Source organism: Schistocerca nitens, chromosome 3 (assembly GCF_023898315.1).
Source record: "Schistocerca nitens isolate TAMUIC-IGC-003100 chromosome 3, iqSchNite1.1, whole genome shotgun sequence".
Lineage (NCBI taxonomy): Eukaryota > Metazoa > Arthropoda > Insecta > Orthoptera > Acrididae > Schistocerca > Schistocerca nitens.
In genome coordinates this window covers 41,468,937-41,492,440 of record NC_064616.1, presented here as the reverse complement: position 1 = coordinate 41,492,440, position 23,504 = coordinate 41,468,937, and the positions used below count along the sequence as shown (strand labels likewise).

The 23,504-nt window shown below is 36.9% G+C and overlaps 1 protein-coding gene across 1 annotated transcript in view; it reads right to left on the bottom strand.

Annotated features, from left to right (window-relative positions):
• Positions 1–23,504, bottom strand: part of LOC126247989 (transmembrane protein 183-like) — a 173,891-nt gene that overhangs the window by 62,194 nt on the left and 88,193 nt on the right. The window contains exons 3-4 of the mRNA XM_049948573.1: positions 22,588–22,671; positions 1,005–1,206 (exon numbers count right to left, since the gene is read on the bottom strand). Of these exons, the coding sequence (XP_049804530.1) occupies positions 1,005–1,206; positions 22,588–22,671 (286 nt within the window). The remainder of the gene's footprint in view (positions 1–1,004; positions 1,207–22,587; positions 22,672–23,504) is intronic.

Sequence of the window (23,504 nt, the reverse complement as noted above, 5' to 3'; positions counted from 1 at the left end):
TGCCCAATTACTGATTGGGGACATGAGATATTTTACAATGGTCAGGCAGTTGTTGGATGGACTTTTCATGAACTTTGTGATCACACTGACTTATAATGTGATCAACCAGGTTTACTCCCCATTTTTCTTGCTCTCATAGTCCCATTCTACATGCTTCAGATGTTCTCTCCTGGCAGTTAATACCATTGGGTGATGTTTCATATGGATAGTCAACTTTACTTTGTAAGTGTTAACGATCTGTTATGTTTACCAAATGGGGATTAGTGTTAGATTGTACTCAGGTACAAATGCAACAGACAGTTCCGAGTGCACTGTGGACAGCACTTAGTGTGGGATAGCATAAATTTTCTTTTAAATAGCCCCTTTAATTTCTTACCATAAATTCTGGTGCTTCTGACAATGTCTCCTGCAAATTTTTTTCTCATGGAGGCTTTTATTCCTAATTCCTTTTAGGAAACTGATGCTTACTATGGTCATCCTCAGACAACGCATAATAGATATTCTGCAGCTGGTTGAAAACAAATTGGCAGGTGCTTTTCAAACACATTCTGTAATGTGAGTGGCTGCTAAGTTTTGACTACATTGTTCCAGTAACAATGAACAGTCTTCTAAGGAAGCATAATGGCTTTTGGTCCTCTCAATATACAGTGAGAAACTGTTTTTGCTATGATTCATAGCTCATCCACAACATCACAGCAAAAGCAAAGTTGCAGATGGGTGGAAAAGGAAAGGAGCATCATATTGTTGACATAATCATTTTCACATTCAAGCAATGTGTGTCGCGGAAATCACAGATAAATCTAATCAAGGCTGCAATATTGCTGCTACATCCCAAGAGATACACACAACTTTCATTCAGTGGAATCATGAAATTATGGTAAAATCTGAGGACAGCATCAAAAACAGAAGAAATTATAAGGACCTCATATCTCAACACATCCAGCCACAGCTGAAACAGCTCTTACTCAACATAACACTGAAGAACTCTCTTTTCTTAATCTTACCTTCGGTACAAAGACAACCAAAACTGTGCAGTCTGCACAACATGTAGGGAATCTTTACATAATCTTGCAAATTTTCCAACACACTCTGGTTCAATGTAATCTGATATAAGAAACCAAAGATCAACTGGATATCTAACACCAGTACTGGTATTTCTCTCAGTGGGTGTTTTCCTTCTTCTCCGTGTAGGTCTCACAGGTACTTCTGAAACACAAAGTAGAAGCAAATGACAGTTCACTATCAGTCATTAAAAAGTTACTGCTTGCACTAAGAAAATTAAATACTTGCAGCTGCTGGATTGACTTTCTGTAAGTGAGTAACTTGACAACTGTGATAATATGAATGCAGTAGCAATAATGAATTTACCACAGAAGTTGAAGATTTACAATACTAATTAGTGTTACCAACACGAAGGAGACAGTCTGAATATTCATTCTGGAATTGCAACCAGAGATGGGGAAGTTATTTGAAGGATGAATAACAAATGCAGACAAAATTATTCATTATTTGTAAATAAACATATTTATTCTTAATATTCATTTTCACTAATAAAAACCATTTATTAAACTTCCTGGCAGATTACATCTGTGCACCGGACCGAGACAGCATTTTCCAGCTAAAGGCAAATGTCCCCAGGTTGTGTCCCAGTCCGCCACACAGTTTTAATCTGCCAGGAAGTTTCATACCAGCGCGCGCATGAGGCCATTTTCTAGGATTACCTTCGGCTGTGCATCTAAGGTATGACTTGTGAGGATCTCTTACCGAGGCTCTAATAATTATACCACAAAGGCCTATAACGGCCCTGTCTAAAATCAAAGTACCTATTAGCACACCTTATACCGTTAGGCATAAAAACAAGTTCTCTGTATGCACCCCTAAACTGACGAATTAAATCATCAAGGTTTGGCTTATAATACCACAATTCTTCTAATACAATAACAGCTGCAGAATAATTTATTTTGTTGCTATAAAATGTAATAGCTAATTCATCAATCCTTTGTTAATTGTTGGGAACTAGGAAAGCCAGGCGTAGGTCGTCCGGGTAATTTCGGATATGGTCCCAGTTGGCATAAAAAAACTCCAACGCAGACATTAGCTGTAAACAATAACCTTTATTCAGAACGTGACAGTACCTTTTTTCTTTTACAAAAAAAAATTCATATAAACTCTATTTCTAACAACATATGTTACGTATTTAACTTCACTCTGAACATTATCCGTTTTTTCTGGTTCATCACCAGCAATTTGTAGTCCAATATAAAACGGGTTCGTTCCTTGAAACAAACGATTCTTTGCTTTACACTGAGTCTCCAAGTCAGTCCATGATTTTACCTTGTCTATATCAGAACTTGTTTCTGGTTTAGAATACGTTACAAACTTAAATCTATTCCTACGACTATATTTACGCCATGGAACACCAGCTGAGCACTCCGGATTAAGATCAAATGAACCAATTTTATTAGTACATGCTATAAGAACTTTTTCAAGAGCACCTTGATCCTAAAATATTTTTTTGTTAGCCCTTTCATCCAAAGTCAAACATTCGATTCTGACATTAATTCTATAAACATACGTAACTACTTTATTAATTATTACTGAAGCATATTTGTTAGAAAAAAACTTGAATTCATCCGTTATATCATAATGCTGCAATTTGGCAAAGTTCTTCGCCTTTTCGTCATGTTTTTCACTAATACCCATTTTGCCATACTCAAATCGTACACCATCAGTTTGCATAAATTCTGTGCGCCACCTACACATACGACCAAAATAAGGTCTACTGAGATTCGTCCGTCGGCGTATCCAACGCCTCGGGCGTGCAGCGCGAAACTTCCGGATCATCCTCATCCGACGATATGCAAACAACCTCCTCTGGGGTTTCCACATCCGACGAATCCGACGCATCCAGTTCCACCTTCAAAGAACGACAATGCAAAATGTGACAGTCAGCGTGAATAACATTCAAACGTGAAATAAGAGCTTCGTCACCAATATTAAACTCGTTTGATACAAATATCACCAAACCACGATGCTGTATAACCATACCAGGTTTATTTTTTACATTAACAGTAAAGGTCTTCCTTCAATAATACGCTTCAAAGTAGAAGCATACTGCCTCCACCTAGACCACTCGAATTCCTCAAAAACAATAACATTATGTACACGTGCATTATGTGTGTGCGCACACGCACACCCACACACCTGAAAAATTCATTTGTCATCTGTGCATAACGTGGGTTACAAATAACAGATAAATTTGAAATCCAAAGGCATCGAATTCTTCAATTCTCTGTCATTTATAAAGCAAATGTACTTTTTGTAGTTTTGTTTTCAAAACAACTCTTTTTCAAACACCTCACCAGAAAGTTTATTTTATTTTGGAAAACTTTCCACTGGGGTATATTGAGAAAAATAAGTTCCACATATGCAAAAGAAGATAGTGTATTACATCTCTTGAAAATTGCCTTAGCTCAGGGCAATGAAATAAGACTTTCAAATCATGATCTTTGTCTGCAAGAAGTTGAGGAATCAGCTAAATGATGCAAATATTCTTAGCACATACACTTCCTTGGGAACCTGGCATAGGTTCTGCAGCATCAAAACAACACCCACATTGCTATCCACACACTTATTCACTTTGTTATAAGATTTTGTGAGGTTTGGAAGGTAGGAGGACGAGGTACTGGCAGAATTAAAGGTGTGAGGACAGTGCGTGAGTCATGCTTGGCTAGCTCAGTTGGTAGAGCACTTGCCCGCGAAAGGCAAAGGTCCCGAGTTCGAGTCTCCGCCCGGCACACAGTTTTAATCTGCCAGGAAGTTTGATATCAGCGCACACTCCACTGTAGAGTGAATATTTCATTCCACTTTGGTATAGCTCACAATGGGTCATTCTTGCTACCTCAGACTCCACAATTCCAAATTATATTTGAGCTGGTAATTTTACATTACTCTCCTTAACGTTGACAATGTTGCTATTCTGTGCAACACGTGAACTCTCCTGAGTTTGCACAGCATCACCGTTACCTTCTTTAATTACCTTAATCTTCCTAGTCAATAAATTGTCCCACCAGTCATTACGTTTCATCCCACCCTTCACAGGACTGACAACTTTAACTTCATGAACAGTATTCTGATGTCTTGCAGGAAGAGGTAAACTTGACCCAAGCCTTTCCTCTCCCTTTCATCTTCCTGTCTTTCCCTTCTTTCCACCCTCCCCATAATATTCCTACTTCTCATGTTCCCATGTCTGCTTTTAACCCATCAGTCATTGAGTCTTCTCTGCACCACGTTTGCATGCTCCAGTCTTGTCATAAACAGCTTCCTTCTCACTAGCCCGAAAAGCTTCCAGTCACTTAGACAAATCGACAACTTTTAACTTATCCACTTCGGTGTGTCAAATTTTTAACCTCTCTTTAGTGCTATTAGTGGTATTACAAACTCTGTTCCCTGTTGGACTGCCCACTGACATGATTACCTTTTATCAGTTACATAAACACAAACAAAAATACTTAAACATACCACTATCCCATCGCTCTCACCTCTTCGCATGCTAACATGTTGTTGTGGTCTTCAGTCCTGAGACTGGTTTGATGCAGCTCTCCACGCTACTCTATCCTGTGCAAGCTTCTTCATCTCCCAGTACCTACTGCAACCTACATCCTTCTGAATCTGCTTAGTGTATTCATCTCTTGGTCTCCCTCTACGATTTTTACCCTCCACGCTGCCCTCCAATACTAAATTGGTGATCCCTTGATGCCTCAGAATATGTCCTAGCAACCGATCCCTTCTTCTGGTCAAGTTGTGCCACAAACTCCTCTTCTCCCCAATCTTATTCAGTACCTCCTCATTAGTTATGTGATCTACCCACCTAATCTTCAACATTCTTCTGTAGCACCACATTTCGAAAGCTTCTATTCTCTTCTTGTCCAAACTATTTACCATCCATGTTTCACTTCCATACATGGCTACACTCCATACAAATACTTTCAGAAATGACTTCCTGACACTTAAATCTATACTCGATGTTAACAAATTTCTCTTCTTCAGAAACGCTTTCCTTGCCATTGCCAGTCTACATTTTATATCCTCTCTACTTCGACCATCATCAGTTATTTTGCTCCCCAAATAGCAAAACTCCTTTACTACTTTAAGTGTCTCATTTCCTAATCTAATACCCTCAGCATCACCCGAATTAATTCGACTACATTCCATTATCCTCGTTTTGCTTTTGTTGATGTTCATCTTATATCCTCCCTTCAAGACACCATCCATTCCGTTCAACTGCTCTTCCAAGTCCTTTGCTGTCTCTGACAGAATTACAATGTCATCGGCGAACCTCAAAGTTTTTATTTCTTCTCCATGGATTTTAATACCTACTCTGAATTTTCATTTGTTTCCTTTACTGCTTGCTCAATATACAGATTGAATAACATCGGGGAGAGGCTACAACCCTGTCTTACTCCCTTCCCAACCACTGCTTCCCTTTCATGCCCCTCGACTCTTACAACTGCCATCTGGTTTCTGTACAAATTGTAAATAGCCTTTCGCTCCCTGTATTTTACCCCTGCCACCTTTAGAATTTGGAAGAGAGTATTCCAGTTGTAATGGATCTGGGAAATGTTATTTTTTTTACCATATTTTTCGATACCGAAGTGTAAATGTTTTCTTATGTTTTTGTCAGAATTTATTATAATTTGTCTTATTATATGTTAATTTACCTCTGTTTTTGAGAGTAAAAGCATATTGTTTATTATTAGAAAATGTATCGAAGAATAGCAAAGAGACTGATTACAAATGGAAACTTGTGGATTGTGTAAAGTATCTTTGACGCTAGAGTCGTCTTTGACTATAGTCAGTCGGCAGCTAACTGTTGGTGTGTGTTGATGGAAGAACATTGTGAAGGTCGAAGTCATGAATAATTTTGAATTATGTTACTATTATTTTTGTATTGACTAAAAAAGAAGGATCTACATTTGAAGAAACTGTATTTGAAACACCAAAATGAGAGAAACACTTTGAACCACGTCATTTCTGCAGCCGACAACGATGCATTGTGGAATCATACTTAGACAACTGAAGCCAAGACTAATATCACCTTGCAAACGTTTAATGGAAAAGGTACTGTCACGAAATATGGCAGATTTCAGTTAATAAAAAATAGTGACCATATTTTCAACTTGTGTCTTTCCGGGAAGCCGTATTTCAACTGGGGGCTCAGTGCCGGGATATTGTGTTCATGAGATCTTCAACAGTGCTACGAGGAAGAAAATTTTTGTGTGTTAATACCAGTTTCTTTAGATTGTGTGTTACAGTGTTTGTGTTCATCGGGAAGTAAAAGTTTTGGAGAAGAAGTGTTTCGGCAAAAAATATAATTTTCGACAGAAGAAAATACTTGAAGAATTTTAGTCAACAATCACATGGATGGAAAACGTGGTTTTGCAACAGTAGAAGAATGTTCCAGATAAGTGACGAAACCCTTGTATTTTGTTAAAACAATATTTCTATCTTGTTTTGTATTGTTGTGTATAAATTTTTGTTCTTCACAATGACTTACGAGATTTTCGAGAGTATTGTGCCTAAAGTAGAGAGTAGTAATTTAATAGACTTCGAACATCAGGACAGGTCAAATGAAACAGAAAAAACTGATCAATTTGATTTGAAAAGTTTTCTTGTAAATTTCACGAAAGAAATTAGACAATCAGTTGACGACAATAAGACGTACTGGGATGAAAAAATTGATAACATTTTGTTGCAAGTCCAAGCAGTCAATACCCAAGTGGGTGAGCTTTCGAACAGAGTTGGCAGTGTTGAGGAAAAAATTGAATCTGTGGAAGCAAAAGTAAATGAAATTGATGTTAAATTGAGCGGTGACATTAATACTGTAAAAAATGAGTTACTGGCAGATAGGGAAAGAAATTTAATTGAATTTAATGAGATAAAAGGGGAAATTAAAAATTTGGATGAGAATACAAAAGTTTTAGTAAAAAATGTAGAACAAAAAACTGACAATCGTTTGGTTACTCTAGAAGAAAAAGTAGAATGCAATGATTTAGAAAACAAAAAATCTGTCAAAGAACTTAGCGAAAAAATTGAAAGTTTTGACATTGAATTTCAAAGCAAAAATCACAATGTCAACACGTGTAATCTTATATCTAATATTCCAGTGAAGCACTTTTCGGTAGATGGACCCTTACATCCTGTTGATTTTATGCAGTATTATAAGGATTGTTTTTTACCTCACTCACCAGATGAAATAAAAATTAAATTTGTGAAAAAATTCTTGGAAGGGGAAGCTTTGACTTGGGCAAACCAGATTGTAACTTTGGGGATGACCTTTTCAGAATTTGAATCAAAATTTTTGGAAAAATTTTGGGATGATCTTAAACAAACTAGAATCAAAAGTGAATTTTTGAATGGGCGAAACTATCGAGAATCAGATGGGAACATGAAACAATTTTGCAAAAGTGAACTTCAAAAACTTATTCATTTAACAAAACCTTTGGATGACTTGATCAAAATTGATACCTTAAAGAGAAGATTGCCATCAACAATGCAGTTGAGTTTAGTTCATTGTCCTGATAGTAATGTAGAGCAGTTTCTCAATTATATTGAAAAGTTGGATAGGGTAACAACAAGAACACACAGTGGGTTTACTCAGAAAGGTAATGGTCAAAATTGGGGAAATGACAACTTTCAAAAAAGGGAACAAAACAATTATCATGGTGTCAGTCAAAATTCAGGGGGATATAACAATTTTCAAAAGAGGGACCATAATTTTTATCCAAAACAAGAACAACATTTTCGTGTTAATAATCAACAAAATAGAGAACACTTTGGGGATCAAAATGACAGAAATTTTGTTAGAGATCAGTACAATAGAAATTACCAACAATCAGGTAATGTTTGGCATAGGAATGGGAACAGAAATGTTGATCAGAGACATTGGCAGAACCATAATCAGCAATTCAAACAGGAACCGGAAATAAAAAACGAGTAGACGCCCCCTTGAAGGTCCGCAAGGTTGAGGCAGAAGGTGAGCATGATGAAAGGGCCAATGGATGTGACTATCATAAACTCAAACATGACAGTTCCAAACCTAAGCTATCACATGAGGTCATTAGTTGTTACTTATTGAAGAAATTTCAAGAGGAAAATAATGATGATAAAGATAACATTTTGAATACACAAGAAAATAAAGTAGAAAAAAGCAATTGTGATTCATTTAATTTAACAGAGTTTTACACTTGGGCAGAAAAGAACAACACTTTGTCAGATGGTGTAATTTGTAGTAGTTCAGAGATGTATGTGAATGAAAGAGAGAATGCATGCTGTGAGAATGGAAATGTTGGTGAAAGGGATCTGGTAACTTTAGAAAGGGGAAATAATATTTTGGGGGATAATTTGAATGTGTATGACCTGAATATGTGTAATGATAATGATGTTGATGATAAAGTTGATAGTGATGGTAATGGTATTGATGATGATGTTGAGGACAGGTGTTTCATTAGTTTAAATAGGGAGTTGGGTATACACATGGTTGAAAATGGATTAAATAGTGAGAATAATATAGAAATTCCCAGGGATGTTACCAGGATGAATAAGGCTTACAAGCTGGATGTATGTGAAAGTGTGAATTTTGATGTTGTTGGTAAAGAATCTGACTACACAAATGATGATGACACATGTACAATTTCTAGCCTAAGTGAAACTTTTACAGATACTAATGACACACACACATTTCTTATGAATCTATGGCTGAACAGTGAAACAATTTCTTTTGACAAGAACTTTAGAAAGATGCTTATTAATGTATGTGAAACTGTATGTCCTGAGTGGTGGAAAAAGATGAGATATTTTATTTTTGAAAAGCTGAAGGATAAATACTTCAATAGTATACAATGTGATTTGGATGAAAATTCTTGGCTATTTGAGATAATAGAGAGTACTAATGACAATTTTGTATCTTGTGCAAATTTTATAACTGTGACAAATAATACATATAATGATATACCATATGATTCTGATAAGTATAGGTTTGGGGAAATTGAAAGTGATTTATTACATGAGGAGATAGGTTCTGAGAAAAGTGATCAATTTTGCAGTCCTTATATAAAAGTTCAAATTGGTCATGGATCGGTAAATGTTTAATTGATACAGGAAGTGAGATCTCGGGAATATCTGAAAGGTTAAGCAAGAAATTGAAAGTGGGGAAAGATTATGTTGAAATGCCAGTTGTTGGGGTAAAGATAAAAGGTGCTACTGGGAAGAGCAGTAAATTGGTAAAAAGCCAGGCTTTAGTGACATTTTTAATTGAAGGCAAGTTGTTCACACATGGATGTTTTGTAATTCAGGAATTTAATGAGGATTTTTTTTTTTGGTATGAATTGGATAGTAAAAGTAAATACAGCATTTGATTGGGTTGGAAGAAAACTTTTGATAGAAACTAGTGAAAGGGAATACATTCAGACAAATTTTGTGAACACACTTGGTGATCAGAGTAATGGAAATTTTGACAGTATCAATTTACTAAAAGAAAATAGATTGGAGAATATTGAAACTCATAGATTTGATACTGATGAAGTTGAATTTGGGAATTTAGTAAATTTGAAAATTTCAGAAACTCAAAATTTATCTGGGGAGCAAAAACAACAGTTAGAAAATCTGCTGTGGGAATACAGTGATGTTTTCAGTGACATACCTGGTAGGGTAAAGGGTTATCAATGTGAGCTTCAGGTAAAACCTCATGAACCATTTTTCATAAAACCATACAGTATTGCAATATCAAAAAGACCTGCTGTTGAGAAAGAGCTGAAAAAAAAAATGGAAGGATGTAATATAATAGAAAGGAGTATCAGTGCATATAATAATCCTCTAGTTGTAGTTTCGAAAAAAGATGGTGGAGTAAGATTGGTTTTGGACTCTAGACACTTAAACAAAATTTTGTTCAGACAGACAGACCATCCTGAAAATATTGATGAGTTACTCTATAAATTTACAGATATAAAATATATGTCAAGTTTGGATCTAACTTCGGGTTTTCATCAAGTACCACTTTCGGTTAATTCTAGAAAATATACTGCTTTCTTGTACAATGGTAAGAGTTACCAATATTGTGTTGTACCATTTGGGTTAAATTCTTCTGTTTCCGAATTTATAAGAGCTTTGGATCATGTACTGGGGCAAGAACTTGCGTCTAAACTGATAATCTATGTAGATGACATTTTGGTTACAGGGCAAAATTGGGAGGAACATTTTTTGATTTTGAAGTCAGTTTGTGAAAAACTTAGAAAAGGGGGGATGACATTGAAATTAGAGAAATGTAAGTTTGCAGTTTCTGAATTAAAATTTTTGGGTCATGTTGTCACAGACAAGGGAATTTTGGCAGATCCAGAAAAAATTAAAGCAATTTCAGAAATTCCTATTCCTAAGACTAAAAAACAATTAAAGTCGTTCTTTGGGTTATGCGGTTATTACCGAAAACATATAAGTGATCAGAGTCTGAATGCACCATGTTTAAGTCAGTTACTTAAGAAAAACACTATTTGGGTTTGCGATAAAAGTTGTCAGGAAGAGTTTGATAAAATTAAGCAAGAGTTGAGGAAGCAACACTTATTACACAGACCTGATTTTAATTTACCATTTTGTTTGAACACTGATAGCAGTAATTATGGGCTTGGAGCAGAGTTATTTCAAGAAAGAGTAGAGAATGGAGTTAAGATACATTGTACCATAGCATTTGCAAGCAGAATGTTGCTCAAGCATGAGAAAAATTATACAGTCACAGAGAAGGAACTTTTGGCAATTCATTGGGCTTTTACAAAATTTAGAATTTACCTTATTGGACATAAAACCATAGTATTTTCGGATCATAAAGCTTTGAGCTACTTACAAGAGTGCAAATTATACCACAGTAGATTGACCAGATGGGCAATATTTCTGCAACAGTTTGACTTCGAAATCAAACACATTAAAGGTTCTGAGAATGTAGTAGCTGATTCACTTTCAAGGTTACCAATTGGGGGAGAAAAGGAGATTTTTGAACAAGAGGAGGAAACGCAATTTAAAATTAGATACTTGAAAGGGGTGGAAAATGAGAAAACAATTAGAGCTATGTGTAACAAAATTAGAAAAAATCAAAATTTGGATCAGAGTTGGAAATTAATCAAAGAATGTTTAGGCAAGAAGGGGTATGAGAAACTTGATAAATTTTACAAATTACATAAGGGGATTTTATTTCGGAGAACAGATGTAGATTCTGATAATTGGAAACTGTGTTGGCCAGAGGCAGATGCTGATAAGCTGATCATTTACATACATGAAAGTTTTGGTCATTGTGGGATACAGAAGTGCATTCAAAAGATACAAGAAAATCTTTATTTTTACAATATTGGAAAGAAGGTAAGAAAAGAATTGGCAACCTGTGACAAATGCCAGAGAGTTAAAGTGAGCAATCAAAGATGTGGTGGAGAGATGCAAAACATTATTCCGGAAAAACCTTTAGATCTTATCGCAGTGGACTTATATGGAATGTTACCAAAGAGTAAAGGTGGTCACTGTTACATATTTGTAATGGTAGATGTATTTTCAAAATTAATTAAACTATATCCAGTGAAAAAAGCTACTAGCCATGAAATTATAATAAAAATTGAAAGAGATTATTTCGCACAGGTGGGTAAACCAAAAGCTATATTATCAGATAATGGTTCACAGTTCACCTCTAAAGTTTGGAAAAAGTTTATTGAAAGGTCAAAATTGAAGCATATACTTATATCTGTTTATTCTCCGTCCACCAATCCTGCAGAAAGATATATGAGAGAAATTGGGAGACTTTGTAGAACCTATTGTAGCCATAAACATCCAACTTGGTTTGAGCACATTCGAAATTTTGAAGATATTATGAATAGCCTACAACATAGTTCCACAGGATTTTCACCGTATGAGATTATGTTTAATATTAGACCTCCAAATCTTATATCAGAACTTATTGAATTTCCTAAATGTACACCTTTAACTATGCAAGAAAGAGAAGATATTGTCAGGGAAACTATGAGGAAACAAGGGGAAAAGAGGAATAAAAAACATAACAATAGGGTAAAATTAACCACTTTCAAAATTGGGGATCTTGTTCTGGTCAAATCTCATGAAAAATCAAAAATGTTAACTTCAGAAATTAAAAAATTCTTTGATATCTATATTGGGCCTTTTGAAGTCATAGAAAATCCACACCCTAATGCTTATCGTTTGGTGTATCCTAAGTCAAAGAAATTATTTGGTCTCAGGAATGTTGTCTCTTTGAAACTGTATAAACAGAAATCATAATTTCAAAAAATTTAAATAATCTATTATCATCAAAAACAAAAGTCCTCCACTGGAATATGCTTGTTAGGTCAAAACTACCTGTACAACCAAGTATGTATATTTGCATGTATAAATTAATAATTTGAAGTCACATGTTAATTGAAACTGATGAAAAAACACTGTTGTAACAAAGAATGAGAGAAAGATTTATTTTTACTTTTTTACAAAAAAAAGTCTCCATAGTGAGCATTTCTGAATTTTTCTAATTTTTGGAAGCTAAGTCTTCCCTGTGGGTGAAGGCATGCATGTGAGGACATGCATGCAAAGGTATAAGTTTCAAAAACCAATTTTAGATAAAGCCTCATGATATATGAGCAGTTTATTGTTGTTTATACTGATGTTGTGGGGAGCAAAAGTACTCTTCATAAGAATGTGACTTGTAGTAATATTGTAATAGAGAGGCAAGTGCACATAAATAATTGAAAAAAAAATTTAGATAATACTGATGTATCTTTAGCTGTACTAAAAGAAGAAAATCATAAGCAAAAAAATACAAAAAACAAAAAACCATAACTAATTAAAAAATATAAAAATTTAAAAAAATCAGAAGTTTAAAAAAATATATATATGTATATAAAAAAATTAAATTAAATCTTATTCTAGCAAAGGAGTTTTACCTTTCTATTATTTTCAATCTGTATGCTGTATGTTAGAATATTTTTCATGTATGTTTTATACCATGTATATTTGTCATGTCAAATAATTTCTTTACTTGAATTTTTTTTGTGTATGAGATTGATGGGGAAGTATCATTGAGACAACAGCCAGTAACAAGTCCACAGATTCAAAGAGTCCAAATTTGGAAGAGGTTATCAGACTGCATCATTAGTGTACTAATTGTGTAATACAGATCCATTACTGAGAGTGGTCGGGATTTTGTTGTATATGTCCATAACAACAAAAGCCCTGGGGAGCAGTTGTAATGGATCTGGGAAATGTTATTTTTTTTACCATATTTTTCGATACCGAAGTGTAAATGTTTTCTTATGTTTTTGTCAGAATTTATTATAATTTGTCTTATTATATGTTAATTTACCTCTGTTTTTGAGAGTAAAAGCATATTGTTTATTATTAGAAAATGTATCGAAGAATAGCAAAGAGACTGATTACAAATGGAAACTCGTGGATTGTGTAAAGTATCTTTGACGCTAGAGTCGTCTTTGACTATAGTCAGTCGGCAGCTAACTGTTGGTGTGTGTTGATGGAAGAACATTGTGAAGGTCGAAGTCATGAATAATTTTGAATTATGTTACTATTATTTTTGTATTGACTAAAAAAGAAGGATCTACATTTGAAGAAACTGTATTTGAAACACCAAAATGAGAGAAACACTTTGAACCACGTCATTTCTGCAGCCGACAACGATGCATTGTGGAATCATACTTAGACAACTGAAGCCAAGACTAATATCACCTTGCAAACGTTTAATAGAAAAGGTACTGTCACGAAATATGGCAAATTTAAGTTAATAAAAAATAGTGACCATATTTTCAACTTGTGTCTTTCCGGGAAGCCGTATTTCACAGTCAACATTGTCAAAAGCTTTCTCTAAGTCTACAAATGCTAGAAACGTAGGTTTGCCTTTCCTTAATCTTTCTTCTAAGGTAAGTCGTATGGTCAGTATTGCCTCACGTGTTTCAGTATTTCTACGGAATCCAAACTGATCTTCCCCGAGGTCGGCTTCTACTAGTTTTTCCATTCGTCTGTAAAGAATTCGCGTTAGTGTTTTGCAGCTGTGGCTTATTAAACTGATAGTTCGGTAATTCTCACATCTGTCAACACCTGCTTTCTTTGGGATTGGAATTATTATATTCTTCTTGAAGTCTGAGGGTATTTCGCCTGTTTCATACATCTTGCTCACCAGATGGTAGAATTTTGTCAGGACTGGCTCTCCCAAGGCCGTCAGTAGTTCCAATGGAATGTTGTCTACTCCGAGGACCTTGTTTCGACTCAGGTCTTTCAGTGCTCTGTCAAACTCTTCACGCAGTATCGTATCTCCCATTTCATCTTCACCTACATCCTCTTCCATTTCCATAATATTGTCCTCAAGTACATCACCCTTGTATATAACATACCAAGCAATATTCCTTGCTCTACACCTCTGCCCATTCCAAACGGCACAAATTACACACACTTCCTATGCTTCCCAGGCTGAACTCCATCAATAATTACAACAAAATAGGAAAATAAAACAACAGAAACACTGTCATATTACTTCTTACTGTAACTTACTACTCTGTCTTCTGAGTGACTGCCCATTATTACTACTAATACACTGGAAACAATGACTAAACTTCACCACCTTATATTCCTAGGCAATGAGCCACACCCCCTTGCTCTTTCTAACACCTATTCCAAAATTACTATTCTTACTTACATACCATACCCACAGAACATTGTTCAAATTCGACTGCCGAATACCGAAACCATACACACAATTACACATCTGACGAAAGACTCACTGGCTTGCCACGAAACTAGCAGTAAAAAAAAAAAAAAAGAGAGAGAGAGAAGAAGAAGAAGAAGAGGAGAGAGAGAGAGAGAGAGAGAGAGAGAGAGAGAGAGAGAGACTGCATGAACCCCAGCGTATCTCGACACGACTGCAACAATGCAGTAGGCAAGTCATCATCTTCAACCATAGACTGTGGTGGTGGTTGTCAAACAATGTGGTGACAGGGTCAAAGATACTGCTACTGAAGCCAACTGTAGCTGATCCTGGGGGTAGTGGAGTGAATACAGGCCAGGATGGCTGGCAGTGGAGGGTTGGGGCAGGGGCTGGTGGTGGCTCAAGAGAGATTTGGCTATCAGATTAAATACTTTATTTTTACTCATACATCCACACTGTGTGAATTTTGTGGTAGCACCTTCCATCTGTACTATTCAATGTGCCTGACTGCACGGGTTCAGCAGTCGTCAGTTGTGGCTCTATGAGCTAAACAAGCCCACCCAATGCAGCATTGGATGGGAAATATAAGTTTTTAATTGCTTTGAAGCCAAAAACTGCATAAAAAGTGAAATTATGTTGGTTTGTAATTGTTCTGGGGCCAGAAACTGTAAAAAATGTATGAGTCTAATTGTTGAGAGACTGGCACAAGGCATGTTCAGTATGCAATCCACCGTTTTCCGCCACAAGTTGAAATCTAGAAAAAACACATTCCACAACAGATTGAAGTGTCTCTGGGGTCACGTTTGAATGTGTTGTGCAGTGTGTGCTTCAGTTAAGCTGCATTCGTAAGTGGAGTACTGAATACATTATCTTTCAGATGTCAGAAGTCACATGGCTTAAGATCATGTGATCAGGAGGGCCAGGCTGTAGGAAAATGATGGCTGATAATTCTAGCATTTCCAAAATGCCTCTGCAGCAGCTGCTTCACTGGCTGTGCAACGTGTGGAGGTGTGCCATCTTGCATAAAAATGAACCTACCCACGCATCCATGTTGTTAAAGAGTTGGAATGATGGTGCACAAAACACCTTCACAGCACTTGTCAGTGAGGGTACACATAGCAGGATCTGCAGGACTCATCCTGAAAAAATATGGCCCTATGACAAATGATGCTGTCAACAAACACCATACAGTCACCTATGCAGAATGAAGTAGTAACAGTTGTTGCACATGCAGATTTTTAGTTACTCATGGTCTGCAATTTTACTTATGGACAAAGACTTTGTCTACCCACAGAAGGTTCCATGTCCATTCATTGTCTGCTTCTGTGTGAGCAAGAAATACCAGAGTGAACGTTTGTCTTACTGGCAGGTCAGCAAGAAGCATCTCCTGGACGTGGGTGATTTTGTATGGATAGCAATGCAGGATGTTTCATACGATTTTATGTCACCATGCTTGCAGGCACATCCAACGTTCTGGGAAACCCCTGTCTGCTGTATTTTCACACCAGCACTCAATTCCTCCTGCAATGCTGTGGTCACATCTGTGATAGATGTTAAATTAACTACTTTTCTTCCTCTACCATTCCGCACTTCAAAAAACCTGTCTTTTCCAATTTTGTAATTGTTTTCTTCAGACCCTTAGCAGACATCGAATCAATGCCTTTTTCCATACCCTTGAGTATACAGACCTTATGGAGGATTATTGGTGCACAGTCACCTTTCTTGTAAAAGCACTTTACCAGCCGGGCACAATCTTTTATGGAGACTGTCATTCTGGGCATCTCAGGCACAAACTGAGGAACAGCCGTTAACTGCGAGTCTGTCCCAATCCATTAGATATACCCACGGCTTACAGTTTTGGCCTGTTGCAGGGATCCACTCGCATGACCAGCTATTCACGTGTGAAAGACAGCATGTTGTTGAAGTGATACTGCAGTGATCAATCCATGCAACAGATAACTTGCACAAATTCTCTGAGCATCAATACTAATGAGGATGGGTAGCAACTTACAGTAAAGATGATCGCTGAGCTTCAGACAGACACGTAGAAAAGAATCACACTCTCAACTAAATTTTTGGCCATAGCCTTTGTCAAAAAATCAGAGCGCAGACACACATTCATATAACCACTCAGACACACTCATGCACACACGACCACTGTCTCAGACCGCTGCATCAACAATCTCTCAGAATCAGATCCAAACAAACTACTACTCATGCTTGCCTGCCTGTCGTCGGCAGCTACTATGCTAGCGGCAAGAAGCAATAGCACCAATGACTGCTAACTGAGTCAGGGTGTATACGTGGACAAGGAAAAAAATTCCCAGATTTCTCCCGGATTTCCTGGTTAAAAATACACTTTCTCCCAGGTGAAAACACACTTTTTCCCTGTTAACTGACAGTATATTTTCTTTCGGAACTGTCTAACTTATCAGTCCTTTGAATAATTATGGTTTTATAGACGGGCGTAGAATTTCCCGGCGCTTTAGAAAACTAAACACAGGGGAAAAAATGCGTTTTGGAAATATCTTTGATGTGCAGAAACATGTACGCTGCATATTTTCGTATTACGAAACTATAAATTCGAATTCCACCAAACACCGCATGTTACTTTCCGAAGCATTGAACTCAAGATAGCGATGCGCTTTTGTAAGCCAGTCAAAGCTCACATCACGTGATCTCACCAGCCAATGACAGAGGGTATTCATAGTTCAGGACACGTTATCTAGTCAGCAAATAGTAACATCACTGTTAAGTAGTGCGAACACACAAACAGAAAAAGTTAATGGTTTAAATTAATATACATAGTGTTGCTACACGAAACGCAAAGCTTTCACATATAATATTGGTCTATAAAATTAATACGCTGCAAGAGAAGCTAAGTTTTCACATATAATGTTGGTCTTTTATGAGTGTATTACAATTTAAGATATATCACACAAATGTGCCAGTAAAATTTTGAACAACGACATAAATGTCTGATCTTTTGGGCTCTAAATTCATCTAAATGGCTCGTCATCAAAGAGTTGATTTTTAAATGAGAGTCAAATGCTCTGCGATTTAAGAAATTCATCGTACATTCTCGCACATAGTTCCGGTGTAACTACCAGAATAGTACTTCAATGGTAATGCTTTTCAAACCACCATTCGGAATATTTTCCGACGACCTGTTAGAAATAGGTTCATTTCTGCAGCTGCCAGAGAGCGCCAGATGACAGGCGTCACTGCGCTTGCACAGCTACAATGTTGTAGGAAGCCCGTATGTTCGTACGTGTAAAACATTAAAAGGTGTCATTAAAAGAAACAAGACATCAGAGGATATTCCAAGACCATTGGAATTTCGTGACCCATACTAAAATGTCCACATTTAAAGTGCACATTCGTATGTCCAGATACCCAGTGAAGTAGGCCACGATCTGATATTAAGCTTTTCAATGTGGTTTTCGGGATGTAAATTTTCTTGGAGTACCAGTACTGTGTTATCTCATGTTTGGTTCTTTATTATGGCATAATGCCATACGTGATAGAAGTCGAAAACGTGCATTTGAAATGCAGCGAGCAGTGTGTGGAATTAAACACTTCATTTCAAATATCTTGTCTGCCTCAGCGGATAAGATTAATAATAGAAAATTTCTTTAACAAACCGACAAAAACATTGTTCTGCAAGGCAATTAATGCTTGACTGTCAGAAAGGTGGAAATAAAATAAAATCTGCAACTAACAACACATTTTAGCCTTCCGTAATTATGTGAATGTATTTTAATTCACTTGATAGCTCCCAGCCACAGAAATCTGTTTTGTTTTCATTTGACGTGAGAGCAGTAAAGAAGAGGAAACAGCAAAATCACTAAACGTAAACACAGGTCACGTGGAGACTACCCACTTCCCCACTGTAACTCTGACTGCACTGCGCATCAGCCCCGGATCTATGACATTTCCGAACCGGGGCAATACCCCGCCACTCCCTCGGGCGTTTGGGATAAGACGTCAAAAATTTTAAAAAATCAAATTTTTAAAAATATGTTCATTTTGTAGCGCACATCTTTCTGAAGTGTCCGATGCATAAAACGTGTGTTCCAGGAAATGTCACACGTTATTTCGTCGTAAATGTGCCAAAATGCAGTGCCTTGCCTCCTCACACAGCATTCTTCTATCGCACGTCACTGTATTTCTCTCCGTGGAATTGAAACGTGTATATTTTGTAATGGATGCCAGCAAACCAGATTCAGGACAGTGGAAATTAAAATGTCCTGTGGTGTCTCTCCTGCTTATAGTCGGCCGGTTTGACATCCCATCCCATCCCATTATTTAAAAAAAAACTCTTCAGAAAATTTGCACTCTTTATTCCTTACCAGTGAACAACTTGCTGCTTTGTGTGACATAAAATTAAATATAGGATATGTAAACCCAGTAAAGACATGAAAGAAGCAAGACACTTCACATTTCTTCAATCCTTCGCTCCTAGATTTTTTCCTCTCTAATCTTGCTCAAGCTTTACATGGAGTGCTTTCCTTTCTGCGAAAGGATCTATTACCTCATCAAAGCTCGTCAAACGTTTTGCTACATAAAAAGTCGAAATGTCGTCTGATACTGAAAAAGCTGTTAATACAAATAAGACCCAAGACTGGTGTCTTTTTCCGATACGATTATTTCTGTTTTGTCACTGTGTGCTAGGTAAAACAAAATAGGTCTTTCTAATACTGCAACAATTGTAACACACACCTAATAAATGGGATTGTTTTGGCACAAACTGTCTTTTTTGTAACGACAGAATATAATTAACAAAGTACCAATGTCAAATGCCTAGTAGGCCCACTACAAGCAAAAAGTTTTACGTTAGGAAATAGTTTCACACTTCGTTCATACGCTCCAGTTTCTCAAGCATGAGATCGAAAAGTATAGTACGAAATTTTTATACAAACTTGGAATCGTCATATTGATCCATAATTTGTGTGATGTCCCCGTTTCTTCTCCTTCCTTGTTCTAACAAACAGTCTTGTAATCACTAATTCTGTAACTATTCCTGCCAATGTCAAAGCTTATTGGCAGGTTAACTTCACTACTCTGCCAGAATCACCAGTTTAGTTGCCCCGCGATTATTCTCCGGTTAGGCGTTGTTACATGTTCATACAACACGTTTTCCGCGCTTCTTCCAGAATAGAACTTCGAGTGGCTGCTAGCCGGGGACTGTACAACTGGCCCTTACTAGTACGGCGATCTGGCCAAAAAATTTGTCAAAATTTCATTTTCTTGGATACACCGAGAACTTAATACGTAATCTTTCTTATCTGTTATTCGTTTATTTCCACTCCTGTAGTCTGAATCTTTGGATTTCGCTAGTAATTATAACAACGCTCATCATTCGGAAACCCAATCAACCACACAATCAGACAGCGGTTCGGCCTTACTCTGCTCAGCACGTATAGCCCCTTTTGTCTGTAGGAAAGTTTGTTCCTACATTCGACGAGGATTCCCCTGACAGAGCCATCATGTACACCATGCATGCATTCACAAATCAACTTACGTTTCATTCAGAAATCAACTTAGAATGTCTTCAAAGATGTTCAAAAACAGACGGGAATGCGTTTCAAAGTCATATGAATAATCGATAGACTAACGTGTGCTAGATGCTAGTCACTTTGTGAAACAAGGTTTTTTCCCCCCCCTCAAGAATATGATTCTCCCCCCCCCCCCTCCTAGATCTGGGCCTGCTGCATATGCATGGATCTGGCAGCTTGTGCACTCCAGTAAAATTTTCCAGGTAGCACCTAGCTGCTTGCTGCAGTTGCTTACACAGCCAACAGCCACATTTTTGTAGCCAGAAGCAGGAGATGGTACTACTCAACTGCGCATGTGCATGACCCCGCTCATAACTGCTAAAACGAATCTAATGTAAACAGTTGTGACACCACGCTCATCTGAGGCAATTTGTTGTTACGAAGCATTGAATAGTCTTCCTAAAGCCTTTGATGCATTTTGCTGTTGGCAGATGCTTGTATGAGCACTGTGTTTTGTTGCTGTATACAGTGCATTTCCTTTGCAATTTAAGTTTTATTTTTGTTTTTTCTCTCGTTCATGTTTTATTGCTGCAATATTATTCTGCAGTAGCGGGATACAGTAATATCCTTTGTTAGAGTATCGATTCTTACCAGTCAAAATTACAAAAATTTAACTGAAAATAAAAACAATGGAAAATTCGCGGAATTCTAAAAAATTACTGGGTTTTTCCCAGATCTCCCAGGTCGTATACACCCTGTGAGTGGAGGGGTACGAAGGGGAGAAGCCTTAAAAATGAGGGAGTAGGGAAGCGGGGCATGTTCTCAGCTGCACCCACTCAACGACAATGCATGACATCCCAGTAATAAAACCATTTCATCTACTGAGGCAAAAAACAAGATTTTTCCAGTTTCCCCCCCCCCCTCCCCCCTGACATTTGAAAATCCCTGATTTGCAGAATTTGTGGCAACCCTGTACAATATCCCATACAAGAATTATTTGTCCAATTTAAACATTCTGTGTCAGCTACAGCATCACAGCAACCTGAAAAATTTAGCTGAATGCACCTGCAGTGCTATTATGTACACGTTAAGAGTTAGAAACAATGACAATGAGCATGAACTAAATCCCCAAGACAAATGAGAGCCAAGAATGTTTAAAAAATAGTCTGGATTTTTAGTTCTTGTGGGGATATTCAGTAATATTTCTTTTTGTATGACATGTCAAAGTATTCCACTTACCACCCCCCCACCCCCCCCCCCTGCCCGCTCTCTCTCCCCCATCACGCGCGCGCGAGGAAGCAAGTCTACAGTAGTTGTCAATTGCATAATTTTTCACAGATTTTATGTGAAACTCATGAACTTTGATGATCGGTCTTTCTTACCATATATTCCGTTTTCTTTCTTTTTTCTTTGACCCCACTTTATCCATTACTTCTGGATTACAATAGAATTTCTCCCCTCTTCTGCATAAAAACTCTTCGCAGACCACTCTGCTCACTGCTATCTTTCCTTATTGCTAAAGACGATTTTATTTCAAATCTAGTTTTAACACAGCCTCAGTTATTCTATCCTCCTCAAAAATTACATATTAATCCAAATGTTTTACAAAAGGCCCAACTAAATTAATAACATAATTTATAATGTTTTATATACTTTTCATTATCTGTCAAAACACTAAATAAATATAATTTATTATTGGACTGGAAAAAGCCTTCACGTTCACACCAATTATCAATTTCATTCTAGAACCAAACTATAGGGTGTGGCCAAGTTATCTTCTCGCATATTCCTCCAGTGGATGATGGTACAAACAAGGTACTCAGAGATCCACCACTGAGTCCAAGTTGTAGAAGAAAAATATTGCCAGAGAGAGAAGGTTGACTATGGTTTGGCACCCCATCAATGACGAGCTTATTACAGTTGGCACACAAGCTGGGACTCTAGAAATATGGGAGAGGCAATCAGCTACATTCCGTTTAAAGAACAATTACAGCATTTCCCTACAGCAATTTAGGAAAACCACAGGAAACTTATACCTGGATGGGTAGACAGGGATCTGAATAACCATTCTCATGAACGTGAGTGCATTGTGATGAGCACTGTGTCACCTCATTTGATAAACTGTCAGAAAAGCTTCAAGTGTACGGTTTATTTACATATATGAGAAAGGTTATTTTTGCACACACTACTCTGTGGAAAGAACACATGCACATGGAATGGATTAAAGTGACTAGCCTCACCATGTTCTTAATGTGTGCTATTTCAGTAAATCGTTATTGATTTTTGTATGATATATCAATGAATTTTGTTTTGAGCATTGATCCCACAAATAACTACTCTTACCTTGATTCATATCAGCATTTTCTTCTGAATGTTCAGCAGCAGCATCATATGTTTTACTACCAGTTGCTTCAGTCAATGATTTTACTGAAACAAAGAAAAACATGATAAGCGAGGAAATCCATAAATTAAGTATGCAATACTGTCACTGAGCTGAAATGCAGGGTACACTGAATATCCCAAATGACAAATTTATACTAAGTATGACATTATTAATTAATGGTTCAACAAAACCTGATTTGTGCTAATATTTTATTTCAATGAGCTGTTTCAGCCATTGCTCACAATTAGTGGTATCTGCATTTAAAAAAAAAAAATAAAAAAAAATGTTTTATGCATAGGTGACTTTACAATTCATTGTAATTATACATGCTTCATATGTGATGTTCTCTAGCACATCCAAATAACAGTGTTTTGTAATGTTCATGTAATAACACAACTTTTTATATATAAAAGTCACCATAAGGAATTTTTTTATGAAATATATGCAGCTGTCATTGACAATTGCTGTACATGCAAAGATCACCCAATTTATATACAATGGAACTTCCGTTTTACATTCTGATTTTACATTTTTCACGATTCTACACCATAAATTCATAGCCCCTGTGAAAAACCTGTAAGATCAATGCTAAAAATTCCCGGATTTTACATTTCTTCATAGTAAGGTTTGCCTCAATTCTAAGTTCTTCCTCAACGTCTCCTTGACTGTGTCCCGTTTTCTTTCTATTGACATTTGATGTGACTGAACAAGTTACAAATGGCACAAGACAGATGGTTCACATGAAGGGTGGTGGCAGAGTTAATGGAATATTTCAGGCTGTTGTAGAGAGGGGAGACGTGAGAGGGGATATGCTGACATAATCCACGTTCAGTGTTGCCAACATATCTTGTAACATTTAACTGTAACACTGCTAGCT